Genomic DNA, 24,016 nt, shown 5'->3' with positions numbered 1-24,016 from the left:
GAAATGTCTACTGTTCTGCCAAATGTTCACCCTCGTCATGGGTTGCTGTGGTGTCCGAATTGTTTCCATCCAATACAACATCCGCAACCGGTTCGAGATGGTGGTAGTACTTATAGGATTCTAGGCGCTGTTTGGACATTAGTTCGAACAGAAGTACCTCCAGAATATCGTTGCTTCCGGTGGCTAAATCGAGCAGCATTCCCTCGTCCAGGCATATGTTCAAACGGCGCAATACCTTTTGGTTCAGTGTCTGCCAGTTGATCAGTTTGTTTCGCGTGGAGTTGCACCTAAAATAGTTATGCAAATCGACGTGCTTCGGGTAAAGTTGCTTAAGAATTTCTGCAACAAGCACTGTGGTGAAGCGATATGGTATTAGACAGAAGGAACACGAGGAAGAGAATAGCAAAACAACCGCCATCTTACCTCCGTCCGACATGTCGCGGTGAAAATTTTTGATATTTCTTGACAAATGAAATGACTTCACCCATCGGCAGACTTGAACGAGCTCCTCGGAAGATAGCGTGACCAAACTTTTATTACCTGCCATCGTAGCGCAACCTTTTTGTTATATGCAATTTGTTTCCTGACGGCAGTTTCAATCAAATTGATGGTTATGGTTACTACGATGCCAGGAATTCAGCGGGTTACTTCGCGCCTGTAAACAGTATGCATCCGAAAGTTGAGCTATGATTGGATGACAAAGGAGGCCAAAAACACATAAACTATTTGCTTTCTTATCTAGGAGAGTCTGGTACTCCAGATCGTTCATGTTTCCTATCAGTTCTTCTTGCGAGCAACACAATCAGTGTTGAGCCTGTATAGCCAGCGTTTCCAAGCATAATCTACAATGGTTCATCACGCTGATGTATGAGCTTGTGGATTGCTCTTCACTCTTCATCTTGTACGGATAGATAATACCTTCGTATACCATGTCATCGTCAACTCCGTTTCATTCGGTGTTTGCAACTGCCACAGAATGGCCGCAAACCGTGTGAAGTTCTTGTGTGCGGCAACCCTCTTTACGATGGTTGCAATCGAACAGTACGGGTCAGGTAACGTAAGCATTCAGGACAGTGCCATATACGGAGCTGATGTCGGTACCGATTTCCTTTCCCTCTGCAGTTGGTGGAAAATTACAACCTGTGTATTCAAACCTTCACGAGGAGATTACTGCTACGTTTCTACCAAACGAAAGAAAGACGATCGATGGTAAGTAAACAAATGGTATTCTGCGTGATTGGTGTGGTAAAGCTAGTGTATTTTTTATGTTAGATTGCCACCTGCGGTACTACAAGTATGGCAAACAGCTTGGGCCTATGCCGACCTTCGGAAGTCCGGTATACCTGCGTGAGTTTGCTCATATGGCCGCGGTCGGCTGGACGAAGCCGGATAAAAGTATCGAATGGAACTGTGGCGGGTCGCTGATATGGGAGAACTATGTTCTAACGGCCGCTCATTGTGCCGTAGATAACGAGTAGGTTGATAATTTATTGGTTCTATGTGATCGGTTGATTGGCGATGTTTACATTAATTTTTTAGTAACGTCCAACCGGATGTTGTTCGGCTTGGGGACATCAATCTGTACAATAACACGGACGACCAATATGCGCAGCAGTTAAAGATTGCCGAAATTATACGCTATCCGGAACACCGGTTTAACTCGCGCTATCACGACTTGGCTCTGCTGAGATTGGAGAAGAACGTCGTGTAAGTTGTAGTCGCTATAAAGATGATTTTGAATTAATATATTTCGTTTTACAGGCTACACGACACTGTCGCTCCCGGATGCCTATGGGAGGACGAAGAAATACCGTTTCCTTCGATGGATGCAACTGGATGGGGTGCCACCGGTTTCGGTTAGTTACTTTATCACCTGAACCATGCGTCTTACAAAAGCTTAATCAATGTTTTCTGTTTTTGATTAAAAAAAACCAGCACAACAACACACTCCGATTCTCCTGAAAGTGTCCCTCAGCGTCGTCCAAAAGGCACAATGTGAACAATATTATCGCGTAGACCGGCGAGGATTGAAGCAAGGCCTTCAGAGCTATCAGCTTTGTGCGGGAGACATTAAAATGGATACGTGTCCGGTAAGTGTGAGGTGGACTAGAAAAATATCCAGTGGCATTGACAACTTTGTTTTCAGGGAGATTCTGGAGGTCCACTGCAGACGAAATTACTTTCGAATGGGAAGATGACTCCATTTGTCGTAGCAGTTACCTCCTTCGGTACAATTTGCGGTCAATCGATTCCTGGCGTGTACATGAGGGTTGCTCCGTACATTCCTTGGATACGGTCGGAATTGGCGAAACGACGGGAAAAAGTTGATGGTATGATATTATGATAACTTGTACATTTCTGAATTCAAAACGAAATGTCTATTTCTTTTTAGAATCCAGTTTCAAGCCATACGCCTGCGCCCTCCGATATGCCCATCTGAGAGAGTACGAGGACGATGTTGTAATAGATCGTTCCGAAAGCGAAGAGGCGATCGACTGTAGTAAGGCCCATATGGAAATTATTAATTCAACTCAAACTGTAAAGATACACTGGCCGGTTGGTCGAAAGGCACCCGACGATTGCTATGGCGTAGTGATCGACGAGGACACTGTGCTAACGTTGGCTCGTTGTGCCGTTTTCGAAAGGTTGGTTGAGCTAATTGCATGTATTTGAAAATGTTACTATTTACTAATAACTGTTTTATAGTGTATCTGCCTCCCATACAGTGCACAACGGTATCAGGAACGATATCATCCGGGTGGTACAACATCCAATGTATAAGGCAAAATCCTACTACCACGACATAGCGGTACTGAAGATGAAGAAGAGGTTTAAGTTTTCTCCCGATTTCGTTCCTGCCTGTATCTGGAATGCTTTCAAGCTGCCCGATCCGAGGTTCTATGTCACCGGACACGGCAGATTGGATTTGAATGAGTTTAACTATTTCTCGGAAAAAATTACTACACTTAGTAAGTTGATACACGAACTATATGAATGTACCGGTATTTAAAATGTATTTCTATAGAACCCGAAATTGTGCAACTATCACCTCGATCGGACATCCGGAATTGCACCGTTCCGGAGGACTATCGGTCCGGTTTAAGTCGCGGCTTGACGCAGGAGCATTTGTGCTTCGGGAACAAGGTATTTCTTGTACCAGGATCATGCCAGATGCAGCACGGTGCCCCAATAAGGCGCAATGTATGGCGTATGGATAGATACTTCGAGCACATCTACGGGTTAAACCTAGCCGGTAAGGACTGTGGCTTTGGAAGACCGGCTTTAGCGACACGCCTTGGGTTTCATCTCGAGTGGCTGAATTCTGTGTTGCTTCCCAACAACCAACCGAGCCGTAAAAACCATAACATCAAAAAAATTAAAATACCCAACAGTACTGCAAAGGAGCTGGATGATTGCGAAAGTCGCTATAAAATGTTTCACAGAACCTTGGATTATAGGTCGGAACGGATTAACCAATTCTTCCACACGGTAAAGTACACTTGCCGCATCAACTGTATGTGGCAGAAAGTGATCATTTCGTTTACGAGCAGGTTTACCTTGGACGACAAACGGGAGGGAAGATGATTGGTACGTGCACTGGTACGCTGATTGCACGCAACCTGGTGATAACATCCGCCTTCTGTCTGAAAGGTGAAGGTGCCCTGCCAACGGTAGTCAACATCGCTGAGGGAGCTCCCAACGTGACCAAGAGCCGGCCCAAGGCAGTCAAAATCGGGGCGATCACTGTACATCCGGGCTACAACCCAAAGACCTACGAGCACGACATAGCGCTTGTTCGGTTGGAGAAAAGCATTGTTCCGACGGCACAGAAATATCCCATCTGTTTGTGGCAAAACGAAACACATACCCCATTCTTGCTGCATCGAATGGTCACCATGGGTACGTGCGCGAAATTTAAATCAAAGTGCTGCCGTTATTGACTTCTCTGTCTCCATTCGCGTTCCTATCTTTGCAGAGGACGGAGAATCCAGTTTTGTGGAGAGCTATCCCAAATACAACAGCGATTGTCAGGAATACCTCAAAGAGCTGGGAGGCCACCAGCTAAACTCCACCCAGTTCTGTACGGACATCGACCAAGCCGATGTGGCTCCTTTATCCGGCGAACCGATCGTATGGTACCGACGTGATCTGGCCGATAATACCACCACACAATATTTGGTAGGCATTGTAAGCTTTGGGAACGCCGAAGTGCAGCTTGGAGTTGATACTCGCATTTCATCTTATGTAACTTGGATAAAGAACTTCCTTTGAGAGCAACTGTATTGGGCGGGGATATCCATATATTCTTGTTGGAAATAAATTCCATTAAAAAACTACAAGTCTGCAGAATACACATGTTCACATGTCTAATATCCTTTGAACTATGAGTGTGAGATTGGATTTTTTGAAAACGAATGAGTGTTTTAAACAAACTGTTAGGGTAGAAGGGATATTAGTTACTGGGGGTTTGAAGGTTTATAGAGTGAGATAACTCCTAGTGCTCCTAAATCTGACCGAAAAACACATTTGCGCACATGTATCACTGCAAAGATTGGTTTGCGCTTCATGTAAACCTAGCAATAGATTGCCGACCCCTGGTCCAGACGATTTTAAACACCTGACTGCGTCTCATTTTTTGGACATAACGTTTCTGATTGATGACGAACGTGAACAGACAATCAAAAAAGCACAACACTTTACGCCGGCTCGAGACATGAGTCATGCCGTTGTTTACCATCGGGATTTCCCCTCCCGACTCCACGGTTGTCTTGGATGCTAAAGACTAAAATCTCCCAAACCGGTTCCCGTCTGATCGCTGCGAAAGTTTATTGTTCCGCTCATTCGCAAAGTAGCAAAACATCGCGCTTCAGTTCTCGTTTATCGCTGCCAGAGGATGGCCGCAAATCGCGTTAAGTTGTTCCGGGCGGTACTAATCTGCCAGCTCATTACTATCGCACAGTTCATCGGGTCAGGTAAGCAGGACCGCGGGCGGCAGGCATCGGAGTGTTCACAGGACTTTAAAACCTTTGCTTGAATCTGTTTTCACGTCCCTTTGCCAGCCAGTGGATCACTCTTGGCAACGCCCTCCAAACTCGGTGAGGACCTCCAGACTACATTTTTCCCGAACGAAAGAGAATCAATCGATGGTAGGTGAACAGAAACAGGTGTGTTTGGAAATGTTACGTAATCAATCAAGCAACCTTGTCGTAGATTGCCACCTGCGGTACTACAAGTATGGCGATGGACCGCAAGCATTGCCTGCCTTCGGAATACCGGCGTATTTGCGTGAGTTTGCCCACATGGCTGCCGTCGGATGGACGAAACCCGATGGGTCGATCGGATGGAACTGTGGAGGTTCGCTGATATGGGAGAACTATGTCCTAACTGCCGCCCATTGTGCAGCCGATGATGAGTACGTTACCCCCCAGGGGCTCCGAGTGGTCTATAAAAAGGGAGTGATTTTTTACTGACGGCCTTCACGTCCGTAGGAACATGCAACCGGATGTGGTTCGCCTTGGAGATATCGATTTGTACAACGACACGGACGACCAATATGCGCAGCAGTTAAAGATAGTCGAAATTATACGCCATCCGGAGCATCGGTTTAGCTCACGGTATCACGACCTGGCACTGCTGCGATTGGAAAAGAACGTAGTGTAAGTAGCGAGGTGGCGAACAACCGACAATCAAAGCATGCATATTATTTAGTGCAAACGTCAGAAGGTCATTCACGATCGCGATAGTTTCAAGTTTATCAGAGAAGATGATGTTGATTGCATGTTAATGTATTTTTCTCACACAGATTACATGATACTGTGGCTCCCGGGTGTCTGTGGAACGACGAGGAGATACCTTTCCCTTCGATGGACGCGACCGGCTGGGGAGCAACAGGTTTCGGTTTGTAACCTTGCACTAATCAAAAAGCTCTCTGCATCATTATGAGTTTCGTCTTCCATGCCATAGGTCAGAAGAGTACTCCCATCCTTCTGAAGGTATCGCTAAGCGTCGTCAAAAAGGCAGAGTGTGATCGACAGTACCGCGCCGGGGATCGTGGGCTAAAGCAAGGCCTACAAAATTATCACCTATGCGCCGGTGACATTAAAATGGACACGTGTCCGGTGAGTGAGCAGCCGGTTTTGGAACAGCCACTAACCTTACTCATTTGCTTCACTAATGACGCATGGCTTCTTTCAGGGTGACTCTGGCGGTCCGTTGCAGATAAAACTGCTACACAACGCAAAGATGACTCCGTTCGTCGTGGCCGTTACCTCGTTCGGGAGTGTCTGTGGGAAATCGGTGCCCGGCGTGTACATGAAGGTATCCTCCTACATCCCCTGGATACGATCGGAGCTGGCGAAACGTGGCGAAAAGATTGAAGGTAAGCAACACTATGCAACGTTGGTCATTCTTTAACATAATTGATGTTTATTTTAGAGTGGAGTTTTAAACCTTACGCATGCGCGCTGCGATATGTTCACTTGCGAGAGTACGAGGATGATGTGGTGGTCGGTAAATCGGATAGTTTTGAAACTATTGATTCAAGCAAAGCACATATGAACATCATTGAGTCCACCCAAACTGTGAAGATACACTGGCCGGTTGGTCGAAAGGCACCCGAGGAATGCTACGGGGTAGTGATCGACGAAGACACCGTACTAACGTTGGCCCGCTGTGCCGTTTTCGAAAGGTTCGTTACGCATGAATTATTTCCTTGCAAGCACAAACGAATTACTTCGTTCCATTGCCTTGCAGGACGCGTGCATCGTATATCGTCCACAACGGTACCAGAAACGAGGTGGTCTATGTGTACCGACACCCGATGTACACTCCCAGTTCGTACTACAACGACTTGGCCGTGCTAAAGATGAAGAATAGGTTCAAGCTATCGAGAAAGTTCGTACCTGCGTGTATCTGGAGTGCTTTCGATCTACCCGATCCAAAATTCTACGTCACCGGGCAGGGTCGTTTGGATATAAATCAGTTTAACTACCACTCCGAAAACATTACAGAGTTCAGTAAGCATGTCTGACCAAACGGTCAATTAAAAAGCAAACTCATTTGTAATTGTTTTTAGAACCCCAAATTGTTCAACTATCCCCCCGGGCGGACATTCAGGGTGAGGGGAACTGTTCCATCCCGGAGGACTATCTACCCGGTTTAAGCCGTGGCCTGACGGAGGAGCATTTGTGCTTCGGTAACAAGCCTTTTCTGGTTCCGGAAGCGTGCCAGATGCTGCTCGGGGCACCGCTTAGGCGCAACATATGGCGCACCTATCGACACTTTGAGCACATCTACGGGTTGAACCTGCTCGGGAAGGATTGTGGCTTCGGAAGGTCGGCCGTGGCGACACGGCTTGGGTATCACCACGAGTGGTTGAAGTCGGTACTGCTACCCAACTATCGAGACAACGGCGATGCGGTGAACTTCTTCAATCGGGATCTGGATGAGTTGGACCACTGCTCGGCCGTGGACGGAAGTGCTGGGCTGTGTGTGAAGGTGGCCACATGTCCCAAGGTAGCGTACGACATCGGGGTGAATCGTAATGTGCGCTTTTGTGGAACCAATTCGGTCGTTTGCTGCCCTTATCATAACATCAAAAATCAAACCACCGCAGCCAGTGCGGAACTGGACGATTGCGAGAGTCGTTACAGGTCGTTTCACCGGGAAGTTTCCTACGAAACCGGAAGGATCGATCAGTTTTTCCATACGGTAAAGGACTATATGATTTTACTATTATATTTCGTTGTACTATATATATTTCGTTGTGGATTGTGATCGTTTTCTCTCCCAATCTATATGCAGGTTTACATTGGATATCAAACAGATGGTAAAACGAGTTGGCCCTGCACCGGAACGCTGATTGCACGAAACCTCGTCGTATCATCCGCGTACTGTCTGACACGTGGAAGCGCACCCCCGAACGTGGTAAACATCGCCACCGGCTCTCCCAACGTGACCAGAAGCCGTCCGCAAGTAGTTAAAATTGACGCTATTGCTATAAATCGTGGCTACAACCCGAAAACGTACCAGAACGACATTGCGCTTGTCCGGTTGGAGAAAAACATTGTTCCAACGGCGGAAAAGTATCCCATCTGTCTGTGGCAAAACGATACACACACTCCGTTTCTGCTGCAGCGAATGGTCAGGGGTAAGTGAGCCACTTGTAAATATTCCAGAATTGTCCATATTCTCATGGTGTCCCTTGTTTTCCAGAGGACGGACAGGTGCGTTTTGTAGAGAACTATCCGAAGTACAACACCGATTGCCAGGGGTACCTAAACGAGAGGGGCGGAAGAAAGCTTAGCGCAACCGAGTTTTGCTCCGACATCGATTCAGAGGATGTCGCCTCTATATCCGGGGACCCGATCGTATGGTACCGGAAGGACAAGGCGGATAATACCACCACACAGTATTTGGTAGGCATCATAAGTTTTGGAAATGCCAAAGAGCAGTTGGGAGTGAATACGCGAATATCTTCGTACGTTGGTTGGATAAAGAGTTTGATGTAGGTACGCGAGTACATTTACTTTACTAGGCATTGTTGCCCATTGTCCAATATACTCTTCGAAAAAAAAAGTATGAGAACATTTTAAAAATTTAAAAAAATAATAATAAAAAGTTTATCTCATATTTTAAGTACTATTTTGTTTTGAGAATCGGCGAAAACATTAACTACAATTTAAAACAGTTACCAGCAAGCTAAGTAAAACTGAACCAAAATTTCAGCCTACGCTAATAACAAAAAGCTTTTGAATGTGAGTAAAGTTTCTTCAAATAGTAAAAACATGAAAACAACGTGAAAAGAAGATCAAAATACATTCATCATAACATATTTTTGGAACATCATTCTTCGTTGGTCATTGACTTAGGAGCACCATCTGGAACACGCTGATCAGTTTAGGTATGCACAACAAAAAACTGATAAGCAAGAGCGAGATAAGGGATGCTGGGAGCTTCCCACTTAACCTTTGCTCGCGAACAAGCGAGCCAATCTATTTCATTTAAGTGACACCCAAAAACACGGCTAAGGAGGATCAGTTTTATGCAGAACTGCTGGTCCAGATAGTGAACACGTGTTTGTGTGATACGTTTGGCGGTGATCCGTTAAAACACCAAAGTCACTTCAATGTTATCATCTAACATTTCCTACGACAGGCGATAAGGTACGCTCTCGTGCTTGGAAAGACAGCCTAGTTCCTGGTTTGGTTGTTCAGTTGATCGTTACATTTAGGTGCGGAAGATTCAACCGTCGGTCCAACATGGGGCCCGGTGTGATTCTCAAGGCTGCGCTTCTGTTGCTCTGTGGCTCGCTAGTGCTCGCCGATGGGTACAAAATACTTTTCCTGGTACCGTTTCCCGGCCCAAGCCATTGGCTGATGCTGAAGCATTTCATCCGGGAGCTTACGGAACGGCAACATGAGGTGACGTGCATTACCGCGTTCAAGTTTGGCGAACCGCTGCCAAACTACGAGGAAATATACATCGATCCACCGTATCCGATTCGGGAGACTTGTGAGTGAACGCTGGGTGGGGACATTTAAATGTCCCAAATTTGGTTCCCTTGGTGGTGGGTAACGGTTTGCATTCTGTTTCTCTTTTTCCAGTTCCCGTCGAGGGACTGTTCGCATCGAGTCAAACGAGTGACTTCGATAAGCTCTTCATGTACTGGGAGTTGGGCTTGAACACGAGCCGGCACGGTTTGCAGACGGAAAACGTGCGTCAATTCATCGCCCGGCGTGACCTTCACTTCGACCTGATCATCGCGGAACAGTTCTTCCAAGAAAGTTGGCTCATGTTTGCGCACAAGTTCAACGCACCGATCGTCACGATCAGCACGTACGGTTATTCCGACTTTTTCGATAGCATGATGGGCCTCCAGACACCGTGGTCCTTCGTCCCGCACATGGTCCTTTCGTACGAGGACGACATGAGCTATGCGGAGCGATCGTACAACGCGATACTCTCACTGTTTGACTACTTCTACCGTACCTTCGTTTACCTGCCGGACACGGATAAGGTGGCGCAGGAAGCGTTTGCCGAGCTGGCCGCAGAACGTGGCCCACTGCCGAGTGTGGAGGAGCTGCAGAAATCGGTCTCGGTCATTCTCGTCAATAGTCACCCGATCCTGAACGCCGCCCGCCCGACCATTCGAGGGTTGGTGAACATCGCCGGGGCACACATTCGCGCACCGAAACCACTGCCCGATGATTTGCGCAAATTTATGGACGAGGCACCGCACGGTGTTATCTACTTTTCGCTCGGTGCGTACATGCAAAGTTCGGTCATGCCGGTGGAGAAACGGGACGCGATACTGGAGGTGTTCGGGACGCTCCAGCAGCGGGTGGTTTGGAAGTTTGAAGACGATACCAAAATCGGCAACGTCCCACCGAACGTGATGATTCGCAAGTGGGCCCCGCAGAACGATATTCTGGCGCACAAAAACACCATCCTCTTTATCTCCCACGGTGGCCAGTTCGGTACGTTCGAGGCGATGCATCACGGTGTGCCGACACTGTTTATGCCCTTCTTTGGCGATCAGAACCGAAACGCGGACCGTGCCATTCGAATGGGTTTCGCTCGGAAGATGCTGTTTGTGGACATTACGGTGGAAGCGTTCGGTGGGAACATTGCGGCCATGCTGACGGATAAGCGGTATTACAGTAGGGCGAAGGAAATCTCTCGACTGTTTACTGACCGGATCGTCGAACCGATGAACGAATCGATCTACTGGATAGAGTATGTCGCCCGGCATGGCGGTGCGGCCCACCTGAAATCGAAAGCGGTTAATCTGTCCTGGTTCCAGTACTATATGCTCGACGTGTTTCTACTGCCACCGCTGCTGATTTGGCTGGTGTTTCGAACGACGAAAGAGAAGCGCTACAGAGGCAGAAGGCGTCGTTAATCGGCTTTCGATTAGGACAAAAATAAAGTGAAATGTTACAGGTTTCCTCTAATGCTAATAGCGCTATATTTCATCCTCTAGTACCAGTACGTCTTGAGCGGTACCCGATCCTCCTCGATGCCCTGCTCTCTCATTATGTCCATCTCGAAGGTGCACAGTGCCGGTTGAAACGAGATTTCCTTCACCACATCGGCCGGTGTGTCCTTTTCCCGCTCGATGTACGTGCCCTTGGTTTTGTAGTCGTGCGTTTCCTCGTTCGACTTCGGAATCGGAATAATACGCCCGGTGCGCGTCGATACCCTCACCTTTTCGCCGTCCTCCGTGTACCGCCACTCGATTGGTGTTCCCTGCAGATCGGACGGATCGACCAGCTGCACCTGGTTCGTCACTAGCAGTGGGCTTTCCGATTTGATCATGATGCCCGGGTAGTCCTTCTCGTCGGCCACCTTGCGCAGATGACAGTTGAGACCGCTCACGATCACCCAGTTGCGCTCCTGTATCACCTGACTTACGATGCCCTGCTTGCCCTTGTCCTTTCCAACCAGCACCTCGACCCGGTCACCGCGGAAGAAGCTCCAGTTGGCGATCGGTTCGATGAAGACTTTCTTCCGGATGGTGCCGGGCATATTCTGCTGCCGGAACTGGCCCGTCCATGGTCGGTTGGTGGTGAAGCGAAACTTTTTCCTCTCGACCGTCCGGGGCAAATACTGTGGCTTACCGCGTGGTGTTTTCCAATATACCTGAAGCGCAACACGAGGGAATTGCGATAGAGATTGGTGTTGCTTGCCAACAACCATGAGCACACCTTACCTGCTCCATTGATCGTTTCACGTAGGAGTCGGGAAAGTTGGAGAACTTTTTGGACATATCCCCAACCTTCTGTAGCAGCGCGGTTAAACGCATTTTGATTTAAATAGGAGCACTGGATTACACTAAATTTTGGATTTCTGTTTTCTACAACTTTTATGATGTTATGAAACCCGGTGAAGTGACATTGTTGTGACAGTTCTCGATAAACATTGGACATTGCAGGGTTGCATCACATAGACAGAGTGAAATCAAGGTTGCTGGAACGAAGTAGTAACATTGAAAATGACAAATAAATACTACATTTTCTCATTTCTATTTATGTTGGAGCAATTTTTAGAAATTCTATAAAAATACAACTTTTCAGTAAACGTATTTTAAGGGATTTTTATTGAGTGAATCGTGTAAAATTAATTTGGAAACTTTTGTTTACATTTTCCGCAAATTCCGATCCCCCACCAGAACTGTCAAAACCTCCACTCCTCTAATCGTTGAAAACAAAAGTAAGCGAAATGGAGTGATTCAGTACCAGAACGCTGTGAACAGTATCGTTATTTTAATTTGATCCGTCTACGTCTTCGGACTATACTTTCCGGTCTGACCAGGGAGAGCAGGTTGAGCATTGGCACGTCGCACAATGTACCATTCGAAGCGGTGCTGATCCCTTTTCACTCCTCGTTTGCCTACTGCCCTCAACATTGTGTCCAACCTTGAAACTAGCTCGGGACCAAAGTGGTGTCCTGTCTCTGTGAAGATATTTAACTGCCCTTCGTGACGCGTGTTTCGCAATCGCATCGTCGAGCTTTTCCTGCGTCGTGTGCATTCGTTAACTATCCGTGCCCGGGAGCAAAAAGACAACTTCACCTTACGGTATTACACAGCTAGAAGCTGGGTGGACTGCTAAGCCTCGAAATGGATAGCAACGTGGAAGGGGACGATGTCGAGTTTCAAAAGCACGCCAAATACTTCAAACGGTTCCTAAATATCCTTCCCGAGCGGTTAGCTTCTCACGACTCGACGAGGTAAGGTCGCACCAAAGTTTTACCGTCTAAACCTGTTTTACAATTGTCCGTTTTCTTATACTTCCAGAGTAACGATCGCCTTTTTCGCCGTCAGCGGACTGGATGTGTTGAACTCGCTCGATTTGCTGCCGGACACCTTCCAGCAGGACATTATCAATTGGATCTACAAACTGCAGGTAGTGCCGAAACCGGGCGAGCGGGCCTATGGGGGAATTCAGGGTTCGAGTACGTTCGACGTGGTTGGCACACCGGAGACCTGCGGATTGAGGCTGTTCCGATGGGGCCACTTGGCGATCACATATACCGGCATCGCAATTCTCGTTGCTCTGGGCGACGATCTTTCGCGATTGAATCGTAAAGCGATCGTAGAAGGCGTTGCGGCGGTACAACGGGACGACGGTAGCTTCAGTGCGACGATCGAAGGAAGCGAGCACGATATGCGGTTCGTGTACTGTGCGGCTGCCATATGCGCCATGATGAACGATTGGGGCCGGGTGGATCGGAAAAAGATGGCCGACTATATCCTCAAGAGCATTGTAAGAATGAGATCTCCTTACGCAATGTTTGTGTTATAACGTTACGCGTCGGTTTGTTTCCTTGTTTCAGCGGTACGACTACGGCATCAGCCAGCACTACGAAATGGAATCGCACGGTGGTACAACGTTCTGTGCCATCGCGGCACTACAGTTGAGCGGCCAACTGCACCTACTAACGCCCGAGACGCGGGAAAAGATCATCCGGTGGCTCGTGTTCCGGCAGCAGGATGGTTTCCAGGGCCGTCCAAACAAACCGGTCGACACGTGCTACTCCTTCTGGATTGCGGCAACGCTCAAAATTCTAAACGCTTTCGAATTGACCAACTACCGCGACAACCGAGACTACGTTCTCTCGACGCAGGATGCCACCATCGGCGGGTTCTCCAAGTGGCCGCACGCCTACACCGACCCATTCCACACGTACTTCGGACTGTGCGGGCTAAGCTTTCTGGGCGAACCCGGCCTGCAGGAGGTCGTACCGAGCCTGAACATATCGATGCGTGCCTACCGAAGGTTACAAGAGCTACAGCGCAACTGGAGCCTCCTGGAGGACGGTTTGGCGTCCGCCAACGGTGAGGTGACGGTGCACATCGAATAGTAGGACGCCAAGGTCATAATCGACAGTAACAGCTAGCGCACAGAGTTTCACCTGTTTCGGTTCCAATCATTTCGCTCTAATCAAAATGCTGCATATCAACCCCCAAGGCCCATGCAGAGATGTAGATGTATTTATTTTACGCCGTGGGTTTCAACACCACCGGAGGAAAAGTGGTGTTTATTTTCCTGTTTTTTCGTAGCTACTTAGTTAGGTGGGTAAGTGTATTGAAAGCTTCGCCGAATTCGAACTACCAATCGTAGGGTGCCGTGGGGTTCCCTAGTGCCAAGAACAAACGCAAGCGAAACACGGTACAACAACACAAAAAGCTGCTTTCTCGCGTGTAGATATTTTAGCCTACTGTGGTGTCGCTTATCGGTCGCGTGGCAAATTTGTAAATTAAACCCGGCTGGTACACCCGGTCCAGCCCGAAGATGTAGATGTAATCAAACAAACGTGGTAGTGCTTAAGCGTAAATGAGAAATAAATTTATTTTAGAAAAAAACAACGTTTTACTACAATGTCAGTTTTACGAAAAAAAAACGCGCACTGTTATCTACTTTCTTTAATGAAAGATCCGCTCGTTAGCCCGGAAAAACACAATGTAACCCCACCACTTGACGTCGTTTATGGCTGAACTGTCCCGCCGGTCCAACCCGTGCTGTAATCATCCACGTCCGTTTGCGCTGAGCAAACAGGTTTCGTCGCGTGTTTTATCGCACGTAGAGCGGAGATGCACTTTTATGTTTATCCTATTGGCCATTAAAGGCAGGTTTTCATGCATCAAAATAGTTCGTCGCATGAACGATTATCTTTACCTCCCTTCCACTCGGGGAAAAACGTTTGTTTATGCGACATACTGCAGACCAATAGCCTACGTGCTGCTGGCGATTGTGTCATTGGATGATGATAACGAAGAACTTTGGTTTACCTAAGAAAGATTGGTTTTTTATTTTTCTTTTTCATGGTACCAACTGGTTTTAATTCTACTTATTTTTTGTTCTAAACATGATGAGGCTTGTCTTGAAACAAAAGAAACACCCCGTTTGAACTCGGTTTTGTGATGAAAATTTTCTTTATTGAAAGATGGACCTAAGAATATTTCATTGCTTTACCATTCCATCTACGTTTGCACGATTAGACTTGTTATCAGGGAAAGATACATTCCTCAATCCACATCGTGTACTTCTAAATCTTTTCAACGAATCCACGGGCCTCGTGTTTCGTTCGTAATACTACAGACTGTTTCAATACTCTTACGCTGATTGCTGATATGCACGAAACAAAACAGGAAAAGAACTACGAATTCCAACCAAATATGGCTTTATAATACACGCTTTTTCTTCCGTAACACATGGTCGTCGGTTAATAAATTGTGGCAAGGAAATATGTATATCGTAATCGTTTCTACTAAAGGTGACCAAGAGGAAAAACTACCTCTTCCGTGAAAAATCCTCGTCACGGATTGGATTAATAATGCTTGCTCTTTACTGCTCTCTGGTGCTATCATCTGGTGTTTCCCGAGTTTTGTGGAGGTTTGAGGTTTCGTCATGTTGTTTTTTTTTTCTCCCATACGACAAACACACGCTAAGGCACCTTAACAAATTTGTACCGTTCGTCGTTCCGTTCGAGTAATCGTTCGAATGCTTCGGCACCCGGCTTTTATTTCGAGGTTATCCCTCCACCAAAAGTCTATCAAAAAGGAGCTTTTCTTGTTTTGGGCTTAACCTCAACTTTATCCTCCTGCTGCCGATTGTAAAAAACACTACATATTATTACGTGCATAAAAAGTAAAATTTCTTTAAAAAAAAAGATATAAAAACGTAAGTAAATTAAAGAGCGCGAAATGATTAACTTGACCAGAATCATAATGGACGGCCTTGCTTTGCTTCGAGATGCACATATAAACTCTTTCATTTTCTCTCTTAAGTTGCGAACTTAGACATTTACAAGATAACTTTTAATAGTAAAAATAAGGACGAGAGATGCTGAAGATATGAAAAAAATGGGCGGATTGATTTTAGTTTAAAAAAAATTCATATGTCAACGATAGCACGAAAGTAAAATCTAAACGCAAAAGCGACACTGAACACGTGGCGTCGGAAAGCCAAACATTGTGAACCACCTTTTTCGGGTGTTTCGATCTTGCCTGCTTTAGCTTACGTTCTAGTCTTTGTAAATTGCTTATTTCTTCTGCATCAGATGGAAAAGCGTTCTACATGTTTTCGTGATTGACAAAAAAAAAAGAAACGATTTCTTCTTTACACTTTTTTCATTAAAAAAAAAAAACGATCTCCGTTACGTTTCTTGAACTTCTTCTAATTCTTCACTAAACGGATGGCTTATTAATGCTAGGGTTTCCAGTATCTTAAACGCGAAAAATGAAGGATGAAATGGACACAATCAAAATCCTTTCGAATTCCTTTCGCTCGTGGAAACTCAGAGATTCTTCACGTAAAGCGCCACTGTTGCGCTGAAGAAGTCATATTTACATGGGCATTTCCTTTTCGTGTAGTTTTTTTATATGCCCTGTGATGATTGCTTATGCGGCCACAAATCTTTTACACATTATTTCCCCATTCGGTGTGTAAATAGTAATAATAAAAAATAATAAACTAACGATGTAAGCTGTTTAAACGGTAATCTTTAACCACTTCTCCTCGCCGTCCGTCGCTTGAATTTGCTCACGATTGTCGTTCTTTTTTGTGATTCCCCGTGTCATTATTAGTCGTTCCAGAAGATCCAACTGTTCGGGTTCACTATTCGGTAGTGGCGTGCGATGACCGCGAGCCCTGCGAGCAGCATCAGCACGGCCGAAACCGGTGCCCGCACGGCCAGATTGTAGATCGAACAGTACGGACACTGGGAGCTGCCGCACACTTCACAGATGTTTAGCAGATACGTTTGGAGCGAATCGAAGATCGTCTCATTGAATCGTTCTGAAAATAAGACATGTATAAATTTAAGATAATTGTAATTTTATGGTTGGTTTACTTCTAGCCTTACCTGGTGCATAGTAATCGTAGACCCGTATTGGCAAGTAGCGGGACATATTGGCAACCGGCATCCACCTTTCGAGCGTAAAGTTTACGCACACGAATTCGTCGTCCAACTGAAGGGGAGAAACAAATGAAATTGATCCGGTTAAAGAATGGAACCCTTTTTGTATGTAATTGCTATGGGTTTCCCAGTATATGTACTTACATAGTCAAAGTAGAAGAGCACTTTACGCTCCTGGAACCGAGCCCGCTGAAGATTACGGACACGCTGACTAAGAATGTACGAGTCCAGTTTCTGCTGCTGGATCATGTACCCAGTCGGTACGGCCACATCCAGCACTGCCATGCCGGAACGGATTGATTCTTCCGTGTAGATCCATCTGAACGGTACAACAAAAACGAATTTAGTAGATGCCTTTTACGTTTAATATGTTCACAAAACATTACCTCTGACAAATGACGTAGCTAATGTGAGACTGATTCCTTCCGTGGAACAGAGTGCTGGTGGTAAGCTCGAACGCTGGAACCGGCGGTTCCGTCTGGAACTTGTACGTGTCCACCGAGTACTCGACGTGCATCTGCAGGATGGCGTAACCCGTTCCCGTGGCGAGCACTCGCACTGTACCCCAAGCGTTGGGCACCTAAAAGGGAGAGAGAGTAGTGATCGTTTAAAGACCAATAGAATCCACCTTCTATTTCCCACCTACCTCCAAGTACTGTCCTTGGCCGATGGTTTTGCGTGTGATGTGAAGTTTTCGAGTTTCCCCGGGCAGTGAGGTGGCCTCCACTTCGATCGCTAGCTCCGTAACGTTTGCCACACGATTGCGCGTACTGTACTCGGTAAGGGCCTTCATCGCTAGCCCCGTGTCCTGACTGGAAGCCCAACCGCCGTCGGTAAGACGCTGTGCGTTCAACCACGCCACGATCGGATCGACTTGAATCTCCTGGCGAGAGACGTACGTAAGGAGCGCATAGGCCGTGGTCTGTATGTTCAGCGAGTCATATTTGTAAGGCAACCGGGGCAGTGAAAAGTAACGCTGATTTTCCAGCTTTGTCGGTGGCAATGGCACCTCATCGTTACCCCAGTAGTTAAATTCACCTACAAAGAAGAAGGGCACCATTAAAAAATTTATATCATAGTAGGCAGTAGACAATCATGTGGAGACATTAAGATTAGTAGGCATGTATTTTTGAAATTCAACTTTGAGTGTTTGTTTTGCTGTGTTTCTCGTTGAAAATTACATATCCCCCGGGACTTACCGATTGTCCGCATTTTTTCCGCCAGCATTGTGAAAGCTGCCTCCGCTTTCGGAGCCTTCGCTATCATGAGGGCGTACGCGACGATCGAAATCTCGTATGGTGAACCCGCTTCCTTTATCGTCGCTAGATTACGCTGCAAGTACTGTAATGCCCTTTGCTGCGCCAGTGCAACCCGTGATGCCAATCTCTGCACAAGAAAAAAAAACGAAAAGAGTGACAATATAGTTTTGTTTGATTTCTTTTTGCGGTGTGAGACACCGGGAGAGTCGAAACTTACCCCCGCCGGAAGATTAACGGTGGTCAGCGTTAGAAGGACGTGCGCAGTCAGTGTGATATTTTTCTCCCGCACCGCCTCGTTACGCGAGAAGAACCCGGAACTGTTTGCCTTCCGATCGGGCAGCCAGGTGACTTCCCAGAACGAACCATCGTCCTTCTGGTGGCGCAGCAACCAGGCCATGTTCTTCTGTATCATGTACGGATCGATGAAGATAAAGTTTTCGTACTCGTACAGGCCGGCCACCTCGCCGAACACCTGCGCACAGTACGCCGTCAGCCAGACGGACGGTGCCGACTGGTTCCAGTCCGAGCGGAACAGCGAGAACGCGCCGCTCTCGGTGAGATAGCTCAGCTGGCGCTGGTAGAGAATGTTCATGAAGTGGAACGCCTGCCGCTCGACCCGCTTGTCCCGCAGCGTACTGGCACGCATGTACTTGATGGTGTAGAAGTTGGCCGCAAAGCTGAACATGTTCTGCTCGGCCGAATCCATCGGCAGTGTCAGCAGCGAGCTAGCGTTGACGGGCATCGTCGGGAAGATGGTTCCCACCGAGTCACCGACGACGGAGATGCGGGCCCGATTCGAGCCGAACACGTAGTAGCGATCGATTTCGTACGGAATGATTGGTGTTTCGGTGACGTTCACGTGCATGTACTGCACCAGCAGTGGCCGAGTGCGCAGATCGAGCAGAATCGAGTGATGCCGGTGCTGCACGAGCCCGTCCGCTTCGACCAGAATCTTACGGCTGATCTGATGCGCACCGAGCAACGTTGAGGCGTGGATCGTGACCTCGATCTCGCCGAGCCGGGACGGTACGATCGGTAGGTACACGTTCGTGGAGTCTTGTGCGTTCAGGTAGATGTAGAACTGATGCTCACCGTAGGAGGTGCGCGGATTGTACGATCGCACGATGCCATCCTCTTCGACGTGCACGAACTGATAGTCCGGCGAGCTGTGCAGTACCACAGTCGCTTCAATGTCCACCGTCTGGTAATTGAATACGGCCACACGAATGCCGACCTGCTCGCCCTGATGACACACCGTTGGCATTTCGACGTTGATGAAGAACGGCTGCACTCCGACGTACTCGAGCGGGCGGCGGATCATCCCGTACCCGCGCGTCCCACTGATACCGAACGCGGACACCGACCAGAGTGCCGGCACCTGAGGTACCTCCAGGTTGAAGATGAACCGACCGTGTGGCCCAATGTTGACATCCTTCCAAAGCCACACGTTCTGATAGTGACGCAGGATGCGGTTGAAGCGATACTTGCGGAACTCGATCAGCAGCGTTTCGTTACGCGCGTCACAGCCGGCCTCATCCGTACCGTCCTCGCAATCCATATACCCATCGCACCGTTTGTCCATTCGGTAGCAGCGTCCGTTCAAGCACTCGCTGTAGTTTAACGACTGATCGCACAGGGTTGGACGCATCGGAACCACGCCATCCGTAAACACCACCAACCCAGCATACTCAAACGTCCTGTTCGCGTCGATTCCGAACGTTGAGGCCGGATAGTACACGAGCTCATCCGGATCGCCATTGTGTGAAACCCACGTTTTCTTGAACGTCCCGTTCGTGTGCTCGTCGAACGAAAGCATCTTCGTGATGACGTTCGCGTACGTCAGCTCGTTGCCAGCCTGCATCGTGTAGAACGCGTTATCGATCGCGGAAAGTCCCACGTACGAGCCCGGTTCACCGTAGATGGCCACCTCCACCTTCTCCCCGGTGCGCGCCTTTCGGTTGTTGATGAACACGGTGAAATTGTTCCGCGAAATACCGTTCACCGGGAAGGTGAGACTGTCCGACAGGAGTTTCCCGTAGCGCCCGATGTGCCACACGACGATCGTGGCCGCCGGTGCCATTTCGGCGCTCAGCGTAATCGACATCGTCTTCACACCGCCACCCTCCACGTTCTCGTGGCCCGTTATCAGAATTATGCCCTTCGACATGACGAGATAGTGGAAGTCCTTCACGTAGAAGTTGCTCTGCACGTGCAGCGTAATGTATTCGCCGACCTTCGCATCGGTGGTGCTCGTGTATACCTTGATATTATGGTTGTTTGGGCTAAAGTGCGACAGTAGGAGCAGCTCCGTTGAAGCCCGCTCCGGTGTGGCCCCTCGCTCGTACGAGGACCGCTCGTCTAGTGGGGCGATAAAGTTGGCCGTAAGCCGCATCGATTGTATTTCGTTGAGAAATTCGTTCGTTTGCTTCGTGTTCTCGAGCCGCAGATCGTTGCGGATGTCGATTTTCATTTCCCACACGCCCGGATTCTGTGACATCGTGAGAATGCGCGGTTCCAGTGTGCTGCGGCCACCGGACGCACGGCTTTCGATGGTGCCCGACACCTCCATCCGGCCAGCGTTGAACTCGTCCAGTGGGATTGGTGATCCATCGTGGTATTCGGCGATCAAGAACACGCTGAACGGCATCGATGGTTTGAAGACCTGCAAAGGGAGGAAGGAAAATGGTTAGTATCGGTGGTAGGAATATTGATCCGAATTAAATAAAATTCGCTTTAGCTCGCTGTTGTTCGTTTTTGAATGTCATTTTTGGCATCTGGCAAAACACATACCTGTGGTGAATCTCCAAGGAAAGCGATTCGAATGGATGAATTGTAGACGCGCGTCATGGCGTACCCCTCGACGATTTCGTTGTAATACCGCTCGCCAACGCGTGCCGTAAACAAGATCTCCATGCCGGACAGATTTGGCACCAGCCGGGCCAGCTCGCGCATCGGGAAGCGGAAGTGATACGTGCCGTTGAAGAACCGCAGGTATGGTAGTTCCTCCCGGTACGTGTTGGTCCACGAATCCCACTGTTCCGCCGTGTCGATCGGTTTCTTGATCCAGAAGGGCCACTCCTCGTTAAAGTCCAGGTGCCGCTCGACGACGTACGAGTCCTGGTAGCTGTTCGATGTGAACCGTCCGTCGTAGTTACCGCCTCTGGTGTCCTGCGTGCCATCGTAGCCGGCCTGTTCGCGACCGATCTGACTGGTGAAACTGTTCTGCGGGTTGTTGTTGCCGTACAGCTCCGGGTTGGACTTGAGCAGATAGTATGGTATGTTCTCCTGGTTGTTATTGTTCAGCCGACCGAGATTTCCTACGCGGTTCATCTGGTTGATCGCTTCCGGGTTGAAGAAACCGACCGGGCGGATCGTCGCCTTCAGCGTAAGATTGCCCTTCACCGGCGTGCCGTTGGTAAAGTTGGCCATAATGCGCCCGTGGATGAACTCCTCGGTGGTGAAGAAGAACGCCGGCATGGTGACGTTCACCTCGAAGCGCGTCTGATAGTACTCCTCCACCTGGAACTGCGTCTCCTCGATCTGACCCTGCGCCTCGATGCGAATCTTCCACGCGCCGAACACGGGCTGATCGGCCAGCTGATACTGCAAGCTAACTGAGCCCTGGTTCGACTGGCGCGACAACCACCGGCGCATGATGTGGCCAGCCGGATCGAGCATGTACACGTCCATCTCGCGGTCGAAACCCTTCAGCTCGGTCGTGATCGGGATCGCCCGGAAGCGCACCAGCTCACCCTGCATGTACACCGGTTTGTCCGTCTGCACGAAGATGGTCATCGAGCGCTGGGAGAAGATGAGCTTCGTCTCGTTCGCGAACACGTACCCGCCAAAGTTCTTATCGTACGATCCTTCGATGCGCAGCTTGTACTCGCCGACGACGCTCGTCGGTGGGACGCGCATCAGCAGCGTTTCCGGCACACCGACCGTGATCGGCTTCGTTTCGCTGCTCAGCTCGACCCCGTCCCGGGAAATACTGGCCCGTACGCTCAGTGCCAGGTGCGACTCGAGCACCGATACCGACACCTTGTACACCTGTCCCGGTCGTACCATCTTCGAGGCGACGATGAAGTAGGTGATGCCTCGCGAGAACTGATTCCCCGCGGCGAAGTCGCTCACGAACGGGTTGTTGAACGAACTTCCGCCACGCGACCGGGGTGACGTCTGGCGGTTGAAGTACGTCCGCGGAGTGGTCGTCTGGAACACGACGTTACGGTTTCCATCCAACCCCACCCGGTTCCCGTCGATGCTGTTCGTGTCCTGATTGTTGCCGTAGTAATCGCGTGGATTGTTCGAGCCGGATGTTGGCGATCCTAGGCCTTGGTTGGTTCGCGAGTTCGGATCGTACTGCTGAGGGTTGTACTGTTGCCGGCTGCTGCCGAACGGATCCTGAGGGTTGTAGCGGTTGACATCGTTCGACTGTGGTTGTAACTGTTGGGCGAGGGTTAGAAGAAGGCTTTGGGAAAGCACTAGACAGCAGAGGAGTGTCCTCGCACCCGACCGGGCGGTCGGATGCCGTGTGCCTTTCATGGTGTAGCCGACCCTCTCTGTGATGTATTGGTTTCTGGAAAGAGAAATTGTAACAGTTACATTAGTACTATAGCCTTTCGAAAGTGTGAGGTGTATTGTTAGAATATTCTTAAACGTATTCTGCTTTGGTTCCGCAGGTTCAAGGCAATTTCATTTCATATGAAACGAAATAGTGCTACAGATGCACCTTACATGTAATGATCCCTCTTTTCACTCCTCTTTCTGATTATTTCAATCGTTAAAGTGACAATGCTGACCATTAACCATTCGATGATCCATATGAACCCTCCTCCTTCTCAATCCCTCAGTAACGAAACGAGCAGTCCAAATGCGATGTCCATGGCCCTTGTTTTATTTCTTTGACGCTACTTCACAGGGTATCCTCTTCACACACACACTCGGGGCTTAGATTATGCCATAAAATTAATATCATTTAAGATCGATAATGACAGCCACACATGTTGTACCTTACAATGTGTCGGGCAACAACTTCGGCGAGTGCAGAAAATGAAGCGGAGTTGCAACACATCTGTGAGGGGGGTTGTGAGATTAATGACGGTGCCAACCGGAGGGTTAACGAGAGAATCGGGTCCGTAAGTGTTAGCACACTTTAGAGAATGTTTCGCCCAATACTATTAGTTGATTTTATTCTGAAGATAATATTCTTTCTTGATATGAATATGTCTCTTTTTAAGAACACACCGTTGCAAGGGAATTTATTCGTGGGACGGAGATGCAACTACTAAAATGTCACTCAATTTAAGACTAGTTAAAAATAAATTCATTTATCATTTTTAATTAACCCATCGTGACGGAACATTCCGAATGAATTTGCCCTAGCATCAAAAATACATCCGGAAAGGATGTCGAAGATTCCTACGTGTAAAAACCACTGAAAGAAAGTCATCCCCTGTCGGATGAAGCTGTATGTCGATGGATGCGTTATGAAATAAACTCTTTATTTTCGCGTCAAACATGCAAATATTTATGATCTTTCGGTATGGGAGGTTCTTCTTTCGCATGGCCATCAAACTTTGGTGGTGCCAGAGTGTATTACTGCGGATCATTTATCATCGGTTGTGTGTGTCGGAGGAGACGAGAACGCCACTTCTTTGCGGAAGGCAAATTGGCCGGGTTTATCCATCGACTTCGGGTTTTGGTAAGAAAGAGCGAGATACAACAGAGTTGAGGGTGAAATTACGAGCTGAACCATCATCGTTTATCTTGGCGCCGCGCGTAGATGGCGGATGGTAATCTCACGCCCTAAAAAAACGGCCTCATCTCTGCTG

The 24,016-nt window shown here is 48.2% G+C and overlaps 7 protein-coding genes across 7 annotated transcripts; 4 read left to right on the top strand and 3 right to left on the bottom strand.

Annotated features, from left to right (window-relative positions):
- Positions 1–7: 7 nt before the first annotated feature.
- Positions 8–547, bottom strand: LOC131264015 (sperm flagellar protein 1-like). Its single transcript, XM_058266306.1, has 2 exons — positions 424–547; positions 8–351 (listed from the first exon to the last, which is right to left on the bottom strand). The coding sequence occupies exons 1-2, from the start codon at positions 545–547 to the stop codon at positions 8–10; spliced, it is 468 nt and encodes a 155-aa protein (XP_058122289.1).
- A 477-nt stretch (positions 548–1,024) lies between these two features.
- LOC131264014 (serine protease 53-like) lies at positions 1,025–4,272 on the top strand. The gene is made up of 12 exons (XM_058266305.1): positions 1,025–1,052; positions 1,123–1,209; positions 1,273–1,474; positions 1,540–1,707; positions 1,762–1,856; positions 1,936–2,090; positions 2,147–2,330; positions 2,393–2,645; positions 2,707–2,969; positions 3,026–3,489; positions 3,552–3,900; positions 3,977–4,272. Exons 1-12 carry the CDS (start codon positions 1,025–1,027, stop codon positions 4,270–4,272), a joined length of 2,544 nt encoding a protein of 847 aa, XP_058122288.1.
- A 622-nt stretch (positions 4,273–4,894) lies between these two features.
- Positions 4,895–8,577, top strand: LOC131264013 (uncharacterized). Its single transcript, XM_058266304.1, has 12 exons — positions 4,895–4,973; positions 5,061–5,147; positions 5,212–5,413; positions 5,490–5,657; positions 5,804–5,898; positions 5,965–6,119; positions 6,196–6,379; positions 6,436–6,688; positions 6,754–7,016; positions 7,076–7,710; positions 7,804–8,149; positions 8,215–8,577. Exons 1-12 carry the CDS (start codon positions 4,895–4,897, stop codon positions 8,508–8,510), a joined length of 2,763 nt encoding a protein of 920 aa, XP_058122287.1. The 3' UTR covers positions 8,511–8,577.
- A 683-nt stretch (positions 8,578–9,260) lies between these two features.
- Positions 9,261–10,903, top strand: LOC131264012 (UDP-glycosyltransferase UGT5-like). The gene is made up of 2 exons (XM_058266302.1): positions 9,261–9,513; positions 9,606–10,903. The coding sequence occupies exons 1-2, from the start codon at positions 9,261–9,263 to the stop codon at positions 10,901–10,903; spliced, it is 1,551 nt and encodes a 516-aa protein (XP_058122285.1).
- A 42-nt stretch (positions 10,904–10,945) lies between these two features.
- On the bottom strand, positions 10,946–11,863 carry LOC131262177 (large ribosomal subunit protein uL24m). Its single transcript, XM_058264119.1, has 2 exons — positions 11,714–11,863; positions 10,946–11,643 (listed from the first exon to the last, which is right to left on the bottom strand). The coding sequence occupies exons 1-2, from the start codon at positions 11,804–11,806 to the stop codon at positions 10,981–10,983; spliced, it is 756 nt and encodes a 251-aa protein (XP_058120102.1). The 5' UTR covers positions 11,807–11,863; the 3' UTR covers positions 10,946–10,980.
- Positions 11,864–12,229: 366 nt separating this feature from the next.
- LOC131262173 (geranylgeranyl transferase type-1 subunit beta) lies at positions 12,230–14,340 on the top strand. The gene is made up of 3 exons (XM_058264116.1): positions 12,230–12,732; positions 12,800–13,268; positions 13,339–14,340. The coding sequence occupies exons 1-3, from the start codon at positions 12,623–12,625 to the stop codon at positions 13,864–13,866; spliced, it is 1,107 nt and encodes a 368-aa protein (XP_058120099.1). The 5' UTR covers positions 12,230–12,622; the 3' UTR covers positions 13,867–14,340.
- Positions 14,341–14,778: 438 nt separating this feature from the next.
- LOC131262164 (CD109 antigen) lies at positions 14,779–22,727 on the bottom strand. The gene is made up of 8 exons (XM_058264101.1): positions 20,973–22,727; positions 18,400–20,844; positions 18,123–18,309; positions 17,570–17,961; positions 17,310–17,503; positions 17,068–17,242; positions 16,870–16,975; positions 14,779–16,802 (listed from the first exon to the last, which is right to left on the bottom strand). The coding sequence occupies exons 1-8, from the start codon at positions 22,725–22,727 to the stop codon at positions 16,588–16,590; spliced, it is 5,469 nt and encodes a 1,822-aa protein (XP_058120084.1). The 3' UTR covers positions 14,779–16,587.
- Between the last annotated feature and the right edge of the window lie 1,289 nt (positions 22,728–24,016).

The sequence above is a fragment of the Anopheles coustani genome, chromosome 2 (assembly GCF_943734705.1).
Source record: "Anopheles coustani chromosome 2, idAnoCousDA_361_x.2, whole genome shotgun sequence".
Taxonomy (NCBI): domain Eukaryota; kingdom Metazoa; phylum Arthropoda; class Insecta; order Diptera; family Culicidae; genus Anopheles; species Anopheles coustani.
The sequence above is the reverse complement of the archived record's forward strand: the minus strand, read 5'-3'. Positions and strand labels throughout refer to the sequence as shown.